The sequence below is a fragment of the Haliotis rubra genome, unplaced genomic scaffold, assembly GCF_003918875.1.
Source record: "Haliotis rubra isolate DU_JTF1 unplaced genomic scaffold, ASM391887v1 Scf86, whole genome shotgun sequence".
Taxonomy (NCBI): Eukaryota; Metazoa; Mollusca; class Gastropoda; order Lepetellida; family Haliotidae; genus Haliotis; species Haliotis rubra.
This window is the reverse complement of record NW_025767590.1, coordinates 1,123,436-1,137,675: the sequence shown is the minus strand read 5'-3', so window position 1 is coordinate 1,137,675 and position 14,240 is coordinate 1,123,436. Positions and strand designations below refer to the sequence as shown.

Sequence of the window (14,240 nt, the reverse complement as noted above, 5' to 3'; positions counted from 1 at the left end):
AGATCTCTATCAATAATTAAATTGTGCGGGATAGAATGTACTAACACAGATTACCTTGTTTGGGGGAAAGTAATTCCCTCACTTCTTTTCAAAAGAGGCTTGGAGTTTGTCAGAGAACATGACGTGTTCTTGGTCTGTGATACTAGTACACTGACAACTGTTCTGGAGTCCAGTACAAAGACTTTGACCAAAAAGGTACGGAAATAACATTTGTGAGTGGGAGTGTCGGAACTCTGTGCATTCTCTCACCGGAGATGTGAGTCAGCAAGGACCAATGGTGCCATGTAGATCGTGTGTTTTCTTATCAATTGCTTCCTAACAGGATGGGAAATAAGAACTCGAAGGTTAACTGTGGATGTACATGTTGTTGTGTGTCCTGTCAGAGACGTAAACATCGTGCACATCCAAAGGAGCTACAGCTGAGGTAAGTAATGTTGCTTTGATGACCACGATGGTCACCCTGTGGGCTTCCATTAGTTCTGGGACTCGTCCTCAATCACCCTAATAGTATTCTCTCAGATTCCATTCATCTGGCATATTAAGACAAATTCTTTTTCATTGATTCCAGATGTGTTTGTATCCAATTGATTTTGTTTATGAAACTCAGAGGAATCATTCAGTTTTTATGTGTCTGTTTATTTCGTACATCTCTTCTTATGATCTGCTTCGTTCATATTGTTGTTGCAAAAACTGAATACAGTTAGTGTTGATCCGACTTTTCTTTAATATGTCTGTGATAATTTTAATTGAAAGTAATTATCACAACAGTCACATCAATGAAACCTTAATTGTTAAGTCCTCAAGACCACAGCAAATGTAAAATATACCACGTTATGTTCAGTTAAAGACAAGGATGGTGGTGAAATATGATGTGATACCTCTACGTCTTTAGTAGTTATGATACCAATATAGGGTCCATACCAGATACAGATCCAGGAATTCAGGAATTATAGGGATGCATGCTACCTGAATCAGGTAATGAACTAAAAGACCTGAAATACGCCTTCATGTTATGTGTCTACAAAAGTGTGCTTGTTAAGCTGACATCAAGAAATCCACCATAAATTTATGTTTTTGAATTGTCTTGTGCAATATATCTACGTATTCAATTCCTGACAATGAGGTTTAATTTTATGTTGCTGGGAGATAATCTGATCAGGAGAATGTTTTGACATGAAACCAGACAGTAACGCCAGAAGACTTACGGCATTCTGCTCCTACACCACTCAATCCGAAATATCACTGAAATGTTTTCAAGAACCAATGTCTTGTTGCTAACAATACTTTTAGTGGAGTCTGTAGACAAACCAACTTTCAAAGGTATCAATGTACAGAATTACTCCTCAACAATATTAGCTTTCAATACCTCAGGTGCTGTTTGTCTTGTCTTAAAAGGCCAGCATCTGATATATGAATTATAGGGGGTTTCGACGGCCTTGGGGTACAATGGCCAGACAAAGGGCAAGCTGAAATAGAAAGAAGAAATTGAAAAAGTGTTCTTTTACCCAGTCTTTTGCCATTTGTAGTCTTCAGTTTCTCTTTTCATCATCAGTTTCTAGGTTTGTTAACACCATGCCAGTGTTTGTTGGCTTCATCAAAGTGATGACAATCGGACTTTCCTCCACATCAAGCTAGCACTCCATGGTGTGACTGGAATACTATTCAGAGTAGAGTTAAACCCACCTCACTCACTCACATATCATGTTATATTGTCGGCATGCTCAGAACCACATTTGTTTCTCCCCAAGTAATTCTATCAACATTTTCATCGAACACTGAAGGACTCATTCTAAGCTCTAAATTGTTAAATCTTTGAAGGGCATCATCTGAAGAAGGAGCAAGAATACACAAAACATGGTGTTATTCACAATAAAGAAGTTGACATCTATAAATCTTGCTTTTCTTATGAATTGTTAAATATACTACTGTACCTTTGATGTGGACACAGAGTTTTCATAACGCAACAACAACAATTTAATTCTGAAACTGTGTATTGCAGTTCAGTCAACTTAAAATGAGACTGTACATGCCTGAGTGTAATGACAAATTTAATATATTTTATTGACATTGTGAAATACTCTAAATACAAGCTAACTCTAATTTCTCAAAACTTTATCCCTAAACGTGAAATGAACTCTTACTGTTGTGAAACACATATGAACTAAGGCTGGGATGCTATGATGTTGGAAACAATGGACAGTGACGTCATTTTTTCATGAAACAGCACCCGCTTTAGGTTTTACTGTTGAATACTTATTAGACTTACTGCTCCCTGTAGATACTGATACTTTGATCTTTCCTCAACACGTAAAAATGAAGCTCCTAGTATGAAAGTGTATATCTAAATATATCTAACATAGCTGATTAACCCTATAAAAAAAGAGTAGTGTAATTAATATGGTATCCATATCACCAAGCTTAATAGAACAGTTTGTTTTTTTCAAATTGGGATTAATATGGAATTGAGCATTTTTAAATTAAAAGTGTTCCTACACTGTTAAACATTTTTCAACAGTGAAGCTGCTTCATACTCCCATTCTTTAAGCAACTGCTGTTCACATCTGACAGTATCTGTTTCGTTCGTCCTTGGTACTGGCAAACATTTTTGACATAACAGAAAACTTGAATTTTGAATGTACGAGTGGAAGGAAGATCTGCTCCCAGTCAGGAGACTCCAGGCTTGTGTTGAGAAGGGGCATTGTAGACCCTCGTGTTCCAGGCGATGCCTCACAGACAAGCTCCTCTCCATTTGCGACTTGTGTTGCTTCTTTCTGTTATATTGCTCTCTTTAAACGCTCTCAATGTGGATCTCACTTGGAACTTGCTGTTCGTTTTTCAATCTCAGCCAGTAGTTTTAAATGATTAACAAACTGTTTTTATGATGCTCTAACTAATCTGCGCAATATGAGCCTCGTTCTGTAGATTCTGTCAAGGTTTATTTGGGGCAGCATGATGTAGTTTGTTTAAACTTGTTTCATGAATGGTCAGTAGATGGTTTTGCAGGCACTGTGCTTTTTTTTCAGGAACAGGTTTATTTGAACATGGTACGAGATGGTTACATATTAAATACTGAAGCATACAACTTTAAAGATACGAAAAAAGTTTTTTTATGCTCATCGTGACCTGCAGTCTGGGTTGTCTCCCCATAGTGAATAGCATCATGGCTGGACCACTGTTTGTAGTATTCTGGCTAAATGGTGTCAGTATTGGTAAAGGCTGCGTAACACCTTCCTGTCTGGCATGTGAGTGATCTGCTCCATCGCCCAGGCTACTCGAGGTGTAGGTTCCCACTGTCTTGAGAATCTCCCTGGTACTCGCCACTGATTCCTACTGGTTTGTCAATATCTGTCTAGGCTTGTTACTAACAAAAATGTCAAGTGTGACAAATTCATTTTCTATATCTGAACCGTGTGCTCGATGCCGTAGCATGGAAGTGGGAACATTGTGTGATTGATGTTAGTCTGTGGTATACTGTCTGTGACATCCATTACCTCTTACCCTTCCATGAAGCTCCTGATACTATTTTGATACATCTGTAAGGGATTCTATGACCCTTCCTGGGTAATCCCAGCAGGCAAGGTAACTCCTAGTTGGATAGTCATCATGAGAGAGAGAGTAGATGGAGTAAGCATTTAACACGTCGGTCAGCATCGTTAGGAAGTCTATGTGAAATGAAGAAAGTCTCTGGCCTCCTTTTCAATATATTTTATGTTTGTTATTTAGGAAATGTTTTTTTATGTAAAATATGTTCACTTCAGAAACTAGATGTTGGTCTAATCAGAGGGGGTATTGGTTAGAATATGTCCCCTGTTACCCTTGTTGGAGGTAAAACATATCCGGTGGTCAGACTTAATGACTGCGTGTCGTATCCTGCACAGTCATTATATCAGGCACTGGTCAGTCAGGTCCAGATTCAATTCAGGTCTTACTGTTATGGTTCGAATTTTTACTTGTAAATTTCAAACAGCAAGCAGCCAAAGAGTTTAACATCGATTAACATCAACCTAAAGATGAGAATTTGTGGATAACAGCTTCTTCATTTGTGGAAGACCGCCTCCGTGGTGTAGTGGTTAGAGCGTCCGCCCGGAGAGCGGAAGGTCGCGGGTTCGATCCCCGGTCGCGTCATACCAAAAGACGTTAAAATATGGTACTTGTTGGTCTCTGTCTGGCTCTCGGCATTAATGGGTACATCAAGGACTGGTCGGCTCGGAGTCAGTATAATGTGTCTGAGTGGGGTATTCATGCTTCACTGCGGCATGGTATCTCAGTGGGCTAGCACTATAAAACCAGCTTAAGTCTGGGCTAGTACAAGCAGCCGCACATACACATACACACGCATGCACGTCGTCATATGAGCGAAATATTTTAAAGTACGACGTAAAACCCAATTTCACCTCACCTCACCTCATTTGTGGAACACAATGTTCCGGAGTATATTCTACTCCTTCATCAAGTGAAATGATGAAGGAGTAAGAATATATCCCGAAACATCATGCTCCACAGATGAAGAGGCTGACATCCACAAATTTTAGTCTTTAACTCCAACCTTTTCCTCTTTGTCTGCATCAGCAACAGCTTCAGTATCAACTCACTTCAACGCTAGCAACGACTTCATATTCAGTACCTTCAGCTCATTTATCTGATTTTCTAATTATCATCACAATAATCATCCGTTCGGTCTTTCCTCCCTGTCTCTAACCGTCCAATCAGACTGAAGTATGGACACATCCAGGAGGCGTTTCGCTGGCAGCAAACAGTGAATACATATGTGGTTGACGGGATTGATTGCTCCCTGTTGAGAGAGACGAGAGATGAAATCATGTTTGCCATCATCAGGATTCAAACCACTCACAGATTACCCAGAATCACTTGCCCTCCGGCCTTGCTAACCTGTGACACACGATTAGTCTCTTGCTGAGAGGGGTCTGGCTTGGGAGCAGCCATTACTTGGATTATCACCTTGAAAATCTGTAGATTTTCAGATTGACAAATATTGGGTCTGCAAAGAGGTTCTAATGAGTTGATGTTCGTGTTGGTGTAGACCAAATTACTCCATGCTGTGTGCTGCTGGCGGGGGTTATTGGAAATATGTTTACGTAAATACGTCCTTTGGTGTTTACAAAATGGGTGGTGTGTTATGGCAGATATAAGCCATTGGATGTAGATATTTTGTGGTTGTTATTGCTGTAGGTAGTGGTGTTGCTCATGTAGATAGTCCTATCTCCAGACATGTTATCATCTGATATAAGTCTGATGCAAAACATTCCCCCACTCACTCACTCACTCACTCCAAACATAGCATACCTTTGTATGTGAGCAGTATTGTCATCTCATGTGACTAGACATATTTTCTTAGATAATCAATACCAAGAAAAGTATTGATTGTTTCAAAACTGATACACGGAGTAGTTTTGTCTCTTATCAATTTTGTTTGAGTTGAACATTTCAAAATGTCACTGAGAAATGATTTGTTTGTAAGTCTGAGAATCAAATTGTCACCAATCATTGACTAGCCATTGAACTCCGGGATGTGTCACTGCTGATGGTCAAACTGATAGAGAATCTAATCGGCTTGGGGGCCACCATTAGATGCCGTCCATCGTGGAAGTGTCACATTCATTACTGCAGTCATCTGTTGAATGGTCCTTATGTGGTATGACAATTTACAGTTTACCAAAACTGGACTCGTAGAAATAGTGGAATCCAGTGATTGGGTGACAACCCCTGATGGGAGTCTACCAGCAGACACGTTCTGTCCTGTCTTGCGTCAACTTGTGACAGCTCTGTCAACTTGTGGCAGAATCTTACACGAAAGCTGTCAGCCTTAATTATGTTAGGAAGTGCTACCTTTCACAACTAGTGGGAAAGAATTTAACAGGTTCTCAAAGATGTTGAAAATGGCTTGAATCTGTCAATCTGTGATTGATATGTTACGTCTGTGACTTGATGGGTACAGGGAAGACAGAAACAAAACCCAATAGGGCTGAATTGATGGACAGCGATATAAATCATGTGGATTGGTTTTATTGGTTCGGGAAAAATGAAAAAAAATTTTTTTTTGCATCATTAGTTGTTTTGGCCTACAGATATTGCATAGTGAATGAGTGACACAAAAAACATTCATGACAATCTCAGTAATCTGTGCCTGACAACATCACACTAACTCCAGTTAACCTGTCTTAAATCCAGTAATGCAAATCTCCTCATGTCCCAAGTTCTAAAAGAATGTTTTTAACATTTGGTTATTACAGCATCTTAACTTAAGGGTCACAGGCATTGTCATTTGGTGCACAGTGTTCTGTCCCTTTGGGCATACCAGGATCTGCTGATCAACAGCGCTTATTTCAGATTTACCTTGATCATGAACCTTGTTGTGCCTGCACCATATTTGTATGGCTTCTTTCAAAGTGGAGGCGGTGGGGTAGCCTAGTGGGTAAAGCGTTTGCTTGTCATGCCAAAGACCCGGGTTCGATTCCCCACATGGGTAAAATGGTGAAGCCCATTTTCTGGTGTCCCCCTGCCGTGATATTGCTGGAATATTGCTAAAAGCGGTGTAAAATCAAACTCACTCACTCACACTTCAAAGTGGTAAAGACCACTTTCGTGACGTCCCTTCAACGCTTACCTCACACACTGAAAACTGAAACACTATACAAACAAAATGATGTAGTCAAACTCACCAGAATCTCAGCAGGGGGGATGAACATGCATGCAACATACAGGTTCTGACATTTGAAGGTACCATATTCACAGTAGTAATCACCCTAAGTGCCAACTGACTGACTTCTAGACCTGTGTAATCTTTATAAGTGCCCCTGCAGAGACTGAAACTTGTCATGACCATCTATTTTCTTGTGCAATACATCATTTTACAGTTGGCAGTGTGTAGAAGCCTAATAACCTTTTAAAAGATGTTTTAGTTTCATTGCCTTGGAACTTATTCTATTCTTTACTGCTCAATCTCTGATAAATTATATGTTTTAGTAGAGCACCATCTTTTAATAGTTTTAAAACACCCAGGTCACTTGTTACAATGCAAACAGCATTGAAGAATGCTGAAAGTATCAGTGCGACTATATAACTGGAATAAGCTATTCTGAACCACATATTGCGTAATATTGTTAGTGACAGTAATAGCTCTTGTTTGATTTTGAGATCAAAGTTTGTTGTTGCTGCCGCTGACCTCAGTTATCTTCTGCATCAGTGCTGTTTGGTAGCTCTATTTCAGGATAACAGTTGTTTACATTGCTTTGAAAAATGATATCTGTTTTCAGATTTTACAAAATGTAACTACTTACATTTTTTCATTATTTGTTATATGAGAATATGAATCCATATTCTGTTTCCTTTGGAAATGACAAATGTAACCAGATCAAAGACAATACCATACATAATATAGTTCTTTGGAAATAATGGTTGTATTTTTAATGTTATTGTGGACATCTTGAACCATTGATGGCTTCCTTGTCTTAAGATCAGAGGAATTGAAACTGTTAAAATCATCTACAGAAAGATAAGAATTATTGTTAATTTGATTTGGAAAACAAATAAGTAAGTAAATAAGAAATAATTCATAGTATGTGATGTTATTCGAAGATACTGAGCGCTGTGGAATAGGATATTCCAAACTCTGATTAAAAGAGTGATGCATTGAATTATTGGAAAGAAAAGGTTTCTGGAGTGAGAAGTAATTTCCCTATAGTGTAGGATATGTTTCTATGAAGTGGCTGGGTCGAATGTGGTAGTGTTCATTGCATGCAAAAAATGCTGTTAGAGTTATTTTCTAAAGTGGAATCACTTACTTAAATGTTCTATATGACGCCTGCAGCCAAAATGTGATGGACTGTTTACCTCATATTGCAGCAGATAGGTCGCAAATTTTCAGAAGAAAGTTTCTAACATCATCATTTCAGGAAGTAGAAGTGTCTATATTTTGGGCCTAAGGCATGTCAGGTTCCTGTCTACACATTTTCTGAAGATACAGGTACAATATCTGAAAGCGATTGGTGCCTCAGGACTGTTTATGCTTCATCTGAGAACAATCTCCTTCACATCTTCACGGACAGGTCGGGAACAGGGACAAGATGTTAGATGTACTCTTACAAAGTAATCCTGACTCGAGGACAAGAAATTCTTCCAATCTGTTCCAATCCTACCAATGCCACAGACTGGCCAGGGGTAGAGGTTCAGTAATCCATGTAGGTCTTCTTGAGAGATCTCTAACCAATAAATTCATTTTTAGGCAAGTACTTCAGATTTGGGCATTGTCTCGTCGAGTTGTGATATTAAATGACATTTTTCACGAGCAGGAATTCACAGCTGATTAAACAATGCCCTTGGTCTGGTTTTGAGCACGTAGAAACAAATTGTCTGTCCCTCGTCTGTGTTTTTTCATCTGGGATTAGGATGATTTCTTTCATAAGTTAGTTGGCTCTGTCAACTTACAGTCTCATTGGGACACATGTCACATACGCTTGTGGCGGACAATTTCATGCTACGTGTAGGGCCGTTCTACTTACTTAGCTCTCCGTGTGAAGAGAGACCTAGGAGTCTTCGCTGGTCTGATCTTACAGAGGCAGTACGACAATCATGCAGTCAAACTTTGGCTCAGATGATGGAGAGCCTGTCTGAACAAGCCTTCTCTTTATCAACTGAAATAAATTTTGAAGTTCTGAAAGTTTTGACAACTTTGTCTCGAAAGTGATGTTGAGATGAAACATAAAACAGTAACTAGCAATGTCAGAGTTTCATCATTTTTCTTTTAGTGAAGCCCTCATAATAAGTGACGTTTATGACACTGTGTTGTGTTAAAGGGGGGGGTAAACAAAATGGCAGTCTCCACACATATATTGACTAGAATTATATTGCTTAGAATAAATCATGGAAGCCACCTGTTCCTACATATAAAACTGTCATAAAGAGCAGAGAACCAGAAACTAGTCTATCTGAAGAGTGCTGTAAGGGACCAGTCACTTACTTTGTACATAAATTTTGAGGGTCGGGGTGGGGTAGTATTTATATTGTACATGCTTCTCCATAAAAATCATCATCACCCCCAAGCCATATATGTCTGAAAAGGGCTGTAATGAAGCTCAAGACACATCCTGATACTTAAGGTAGCATTCATATCTATAAGGTGTGCATGGATGGCCAAGTCACCTATGGTGCCACAATAATCTGTGCAGAGTTGTGTCCCCTTGGGACACCTGGAACCTGGAACAATGGATTGAAGTCCTGGTTCACCAAGATTAGCATTCTAGGGTTGCATCATATCCATGCTTGTGGTTTCACCGAAGGCGTAAATATTGTGAAATGCTTAGGGGTTTCTTTTCACGTCAAGCTGACAGGCTGTGATACAAATGAATACCGTTCAAAAGCGGCATTAAACCTAATTCACTCACTCACTCACTTAACTATGATTGTTTGAATAGCAGCCTCAATTGTCTGCACACCTAACTGTGACAGTGGTGTGCAGCTATGAATAAGGGTTTGGACACTTGTAAATATGAAGATGCTTCTCCCTTTCTGTGATAGATGAAACTGAACTGTTTTGTTTTTCAGTCACAAGAATCAGACAACATCATGGCTGCCTCCGCGGGACAACTGGGATGCGAGTACGGGACTTCCGTACGGCTGGGAGACAGGCGTGGACAGAAACGACAAGCCATATTACATCAAGTAAGAATATACACTCTCATGCAGGACTCACCTTTGTTCTTCAGAGACTGGATATGCAGAGATGCCAACCACTCGATTTTGGCGGAGTTACTCCGATCTTCAAATACAAAATCGGCTCTCCGATTTCTCTTTTAAAAAATCTGATTTTGAGAAAAAATTATGAATATATTTTACGGTATACAATTTCGTAAATCACCAGTGATTTATTTGAGTGAACACTGGTAAAAGCATTCAGAAGCTTAGTGTGTGATCCTTTGGGTGTCGATTGTGTATATTGCGTGTTATTGACGATTCACAAAGTATTTTCCGAATGCATGTCATAGTCGGTATGAAAGTGAAACAAAATGGCAGAGCTGACCAAGCGCTTCACCCCCAACTCGCAACTTTGGTGCTCAGGCCTGGCTTTCAGCCAGTCATGACTCCGTTTTCCTGAGATTCAGGGTTGGCATCTCTGGATATGTTGTATCTGACACCAATTGTGGAAATACATATATATCAGAGTTTTTGCATTGATTACCTGCATGTGTGATTATTTTGATTTCAGAAATCTGAGCTGGTTTTGTGTTCATTGATATATGTCATGCAGAAATGATATGCATATATGCTTCAAGAACATTAGGCCTCTTGAGGCCCTTGTAGTACTCCAAGCCAGACAGTTACCCCCTTCTCTCCTTCCCCCTGTCCCCCTCTCCCCCCACACACACACCACACACACACACACACCACACACACACACATCCACTATAGCTCTGTAAGCCAGACAATTGTGAATCCAGAAGCCCTGTGTAGCTTTGCAAGCAAGACAACAGGATCACCAAAAGCCCCTTCTAGCACTACAAGTCATACAACAGGCCTATCACAACCCCCCTGTAGCACTACAAGTCCCACCACTAGGCCATCATAAGCCCTCTGTAGCTCTGCAAGCCAGACATTTGGGCCACCACAAGCCTAAGGTACAATGGCACATGCTACCACCACGTTGTAGCTCTGGAAGTCTGACAACAAGCTCACTACAAGCCACCTCTTGCACTACAAGTCAGAAAACAGGCCCACCACAAGCCCCTTCTTGCACTACAAGTCAGACAACAGGGCAACCACAAGCCCCTTCTTGCACTACAAGTCAGACAACAGGGCCACCACAAGCCCCTTCTTGCACTACAAGTCAGACAACAGACCCACTACAAGCCCCTTCTTGCACTACAAGTCAGCTCATGACAACAGGACAACCACAAGCCCCTTCTTGCACTACAAGTCAGACAACAGGGCAACCACAAGCCCCTTCTTGCACTACAAGTCAGTCAACAGACCCACTACAAGCCCCTTCTTGCACTACAAGTCAGACAACAGGGCAACCAAAAGCCCTTTCTAGCAACCTTGGCCTCTTGCAGCACTACAAGTCAGACAGTTGGGCCACCTTGGCCTCCTGCAGCAGGCAGACACTTTTTGGTTCCTGTAAACTTATTGATAAAGTAATATCTCTATAGACTAATGATGTAATTATGTTCCACAATAGCCAGAACAAAACTGTAGTTTTTCGGAAATCAATTCCAATAATTTGATTTTTCTAGTGCATGACGTTTCATAGAAAACTCACATGGAAAGTTCTCTCTTCATAGAATGGCAAAAACTGACATATCAACTGCCAATATATTTTTTCAATTTCAATGAAAACAGCATTATTGCAAGAAACCCAGAGTTATTGAGATTCACTGGTTCCGTGTCCATAGTCTCAAGTTGAAAAATTGCAGTCCGTACACCACCGATATTTTTCATACCATTCTGGAGGGATGAGGAATACACTGAGAAATACAGTAAGGTTTAAGAATTGTAATCAACTCTCAGTAATGACAAGTGATTGACAGTTACAGATTGATATTGATCAGCATGAGGCAGAGATCACTCTGATATTGGTGCAAGAAGTAGGCTCGATCATGCTGAAGACTCAGCTGCTAGATCTCGAAGGTCGTATGGGCAATTCCTTATAATTCTGCAAACTGAGTTATTTCTGTAATACTTCATTCTTGTACAGAGGCACATGACTTCTTCTGGTGTCTTTAATTCATGAAAAACATGATCTGACAAACCCCTGCTGATTTGAATTCGTTGAAAACCTTCTGACTGGTGTCTGTTCTGAAGCTGGTGGTCTGTTTTCTGGTGCCAAACTGACACTCATCTGTCTGTTAAATTTCGTAATCTTTCCAAAAGTTGCTGAAAATTACCCTGAAACTTTAATCGGTTTTAAGGCACCAGAACAGTATTTTGGTGTTATTGATAACTTTTTGTGGATTTGGTTTAAAATTAAAATTTGTGAATTTGTTTTAATAATTTTCTTAAGTGGCACATTCAAAGCCAATTGTGGTAGGTTCTTGTTATGAGAATCAGTCTTTCTTCATGCCAGTGAAAATAAAAGAATAAATTAGAAAAAGAAATGGGAGTATTTCAAACTTGTGGACGTAGCATCTGCAGGGGAGAAGAATGACTTTATTCTGTCAACCATGTCCCCCAAAGGATGTTAATAGATAGTGCTTGTTGAATCCCACATTAGGGGCATTATGAGAACAAGGACTAGTCTGCTGGGCATCAGTGTGTTGTGTCTGAGTGGTGTGTCCATGTTAAGCTGTAGCATGGTGTCCCGTGGGCTAGCATGTAAAACCAACAACTGTCTGAACTAGTCTCTTAAGGTTTATGGAAATGAATTCCTATGACGATATTACAGTGGTCGTAAAATAACTCAGTACAATCAATATATAGGTTTTCAAATAAGTTTTCAGCGAAAAATTGCCTTGTCCTTGCATGTGTTTGTCATGGTTGTGGCCTGTTTTTGCAGACATCTGTTGTGATCACTATTTGATAGTGATTCATAAACCCATACTGATAGTATTGTCAGAACCATACAAAGGTCTGCAGAGAATTCGTATGCATAAAGAAAATATTTTATCGTTTTTATTAAGAACAAAAACGTGATTGTTAAAAGTTTGTTCTGAATATCCTGCAGTTGATGTGTCCAGGCTACAACACACAACCATCTAGAATGTATTTCTTTAACTTGTGTTGAGTAGTATGTGTGGTTATTGGTGTGATCATGGACATTCTCTGGCTAGTTTAATGAATACACTTATCATCTTGACTGATACGAGGCAGCGAGTCGCCATGAGTCTGCTCTCATGTGCTCTTCAATATGGAGACTGCATCTCCCAGTGTAATTGGGCAGAAATTATTACATATGATGGAGCGAGATGGTTATGTCGCAGTGCTGCAGGATGGTCTGTAGATTGCCTTGAACTGGGATCTTTGTTTGGTTTTGGTGAAGGAGTTGTACAAAGGCAGAAAACAAAAACAGATGCATCCACTGTCATATTTGTGTTATATCTGCTTGATGATATCATAGCATATTGTTATGTTAGTAACAAATATCATGGAGGCATATGATAGGTCACAGATGTCTCCTCTTAACATTGTATTTGTTTTAAATATTTCCAAGGGCAAGTAAATCATTAATTTAAGGTAAAGCTCAATCTTAGAGGGGATTGGGTGGCCTAGTTGTTAAAGCATTTGCTCGTTATGCCTAAGAAACAGGTTCGATTCCCCAGACAGATATGTGAGTGTATGGAGCCATTTTCTAGTGTCCCCCACTGTGATGCTGATGTGATGTCCCCAGAAGGGATATTGTTGGACCGACTAAAAGTGGTCTGAAACCCACTCACTCACTCACTGCAGACATATCTTCTCTGATTGCATTTTAAGGATCCAAATTTGTCATCACACATGACTGATTTATACTCACTCACTCACTCACTCACTCTTTTGGATGGTCCATTGTGGGTTTTACATAGTGGCACCCCCAAGCCATATACAGTGAGACCTCGGATATCCAGACACATTCGTTTTACGTAAATCGTCCGGATAATTGAATATCCTGATATCTGGATTTTGGTTTTCATGCACCTCAAGGAAAATCCAGTAAAATATAATACAGAATACTATTATTTAACCCAAAGAATTTTATTTACAGTTTTATGTAAAATATATATAATCAACACTAAGGTTATAATGGACCCTCATGAACGTGGTACGCACATGGAATGGGGTAAAATCATGGAAGCCATTTAAATTCACACATTTTACCGATGTTACTGTAAACTAGCAGCAGAGACCATATAATAGAACGAGGCGTAATCAGTTCGCGTGATTGTTGAATGGGGTAAAATAAGCAAGCCAGTTTGTTGCTACAATAAATATGATATTTAGAGAAGCTATGTTATGCATTTTCTGTCAACTACACTTCGCTTCGATCCATGAGTAGACACAATAATATATATGACACTCACTCTCTCGTGGTCAAAACACGTGGGACTCTCGTGACTTCCCTCTCACGGTTAGCGGTAGATCGGAAGCTTCTGCGGATAGGTGAGTCAATTTTGTGTTGATTTAGCCGGGTTTGTTTGTAAAATGTACCATCCGAAACGGAAACCGAATATCCGCTATAGACAGTGAGGTTTCCAGATATCTGGGGTCCGGGTATCCAAGCCATATATGTTTGTTTGCTGTTTAACATCACACTC

General features: G+C 39.8%; 1 protein-coding gene across 1 annotated transcript in view; it reads left to right on the top strand.

The window, feature by feature from the left end:
• The window catches only part of LOC124262878, a 237,732-nt gene that overhangs the window by 109,219 nt on the left and 114,273 nt on the right, over positions 1-14,240 (top strand). Inside the window, exon 3 of the mRNA XM_046697461.1 lies at positions 9,562-9,678. Coding sequence (XP_046553417.1) covers positions 9,562-9,678 — 117 coding nt within the window. The remainder of the gene's footprint in view (positions 1-9,561; positions 9,679-14,240) is intronic.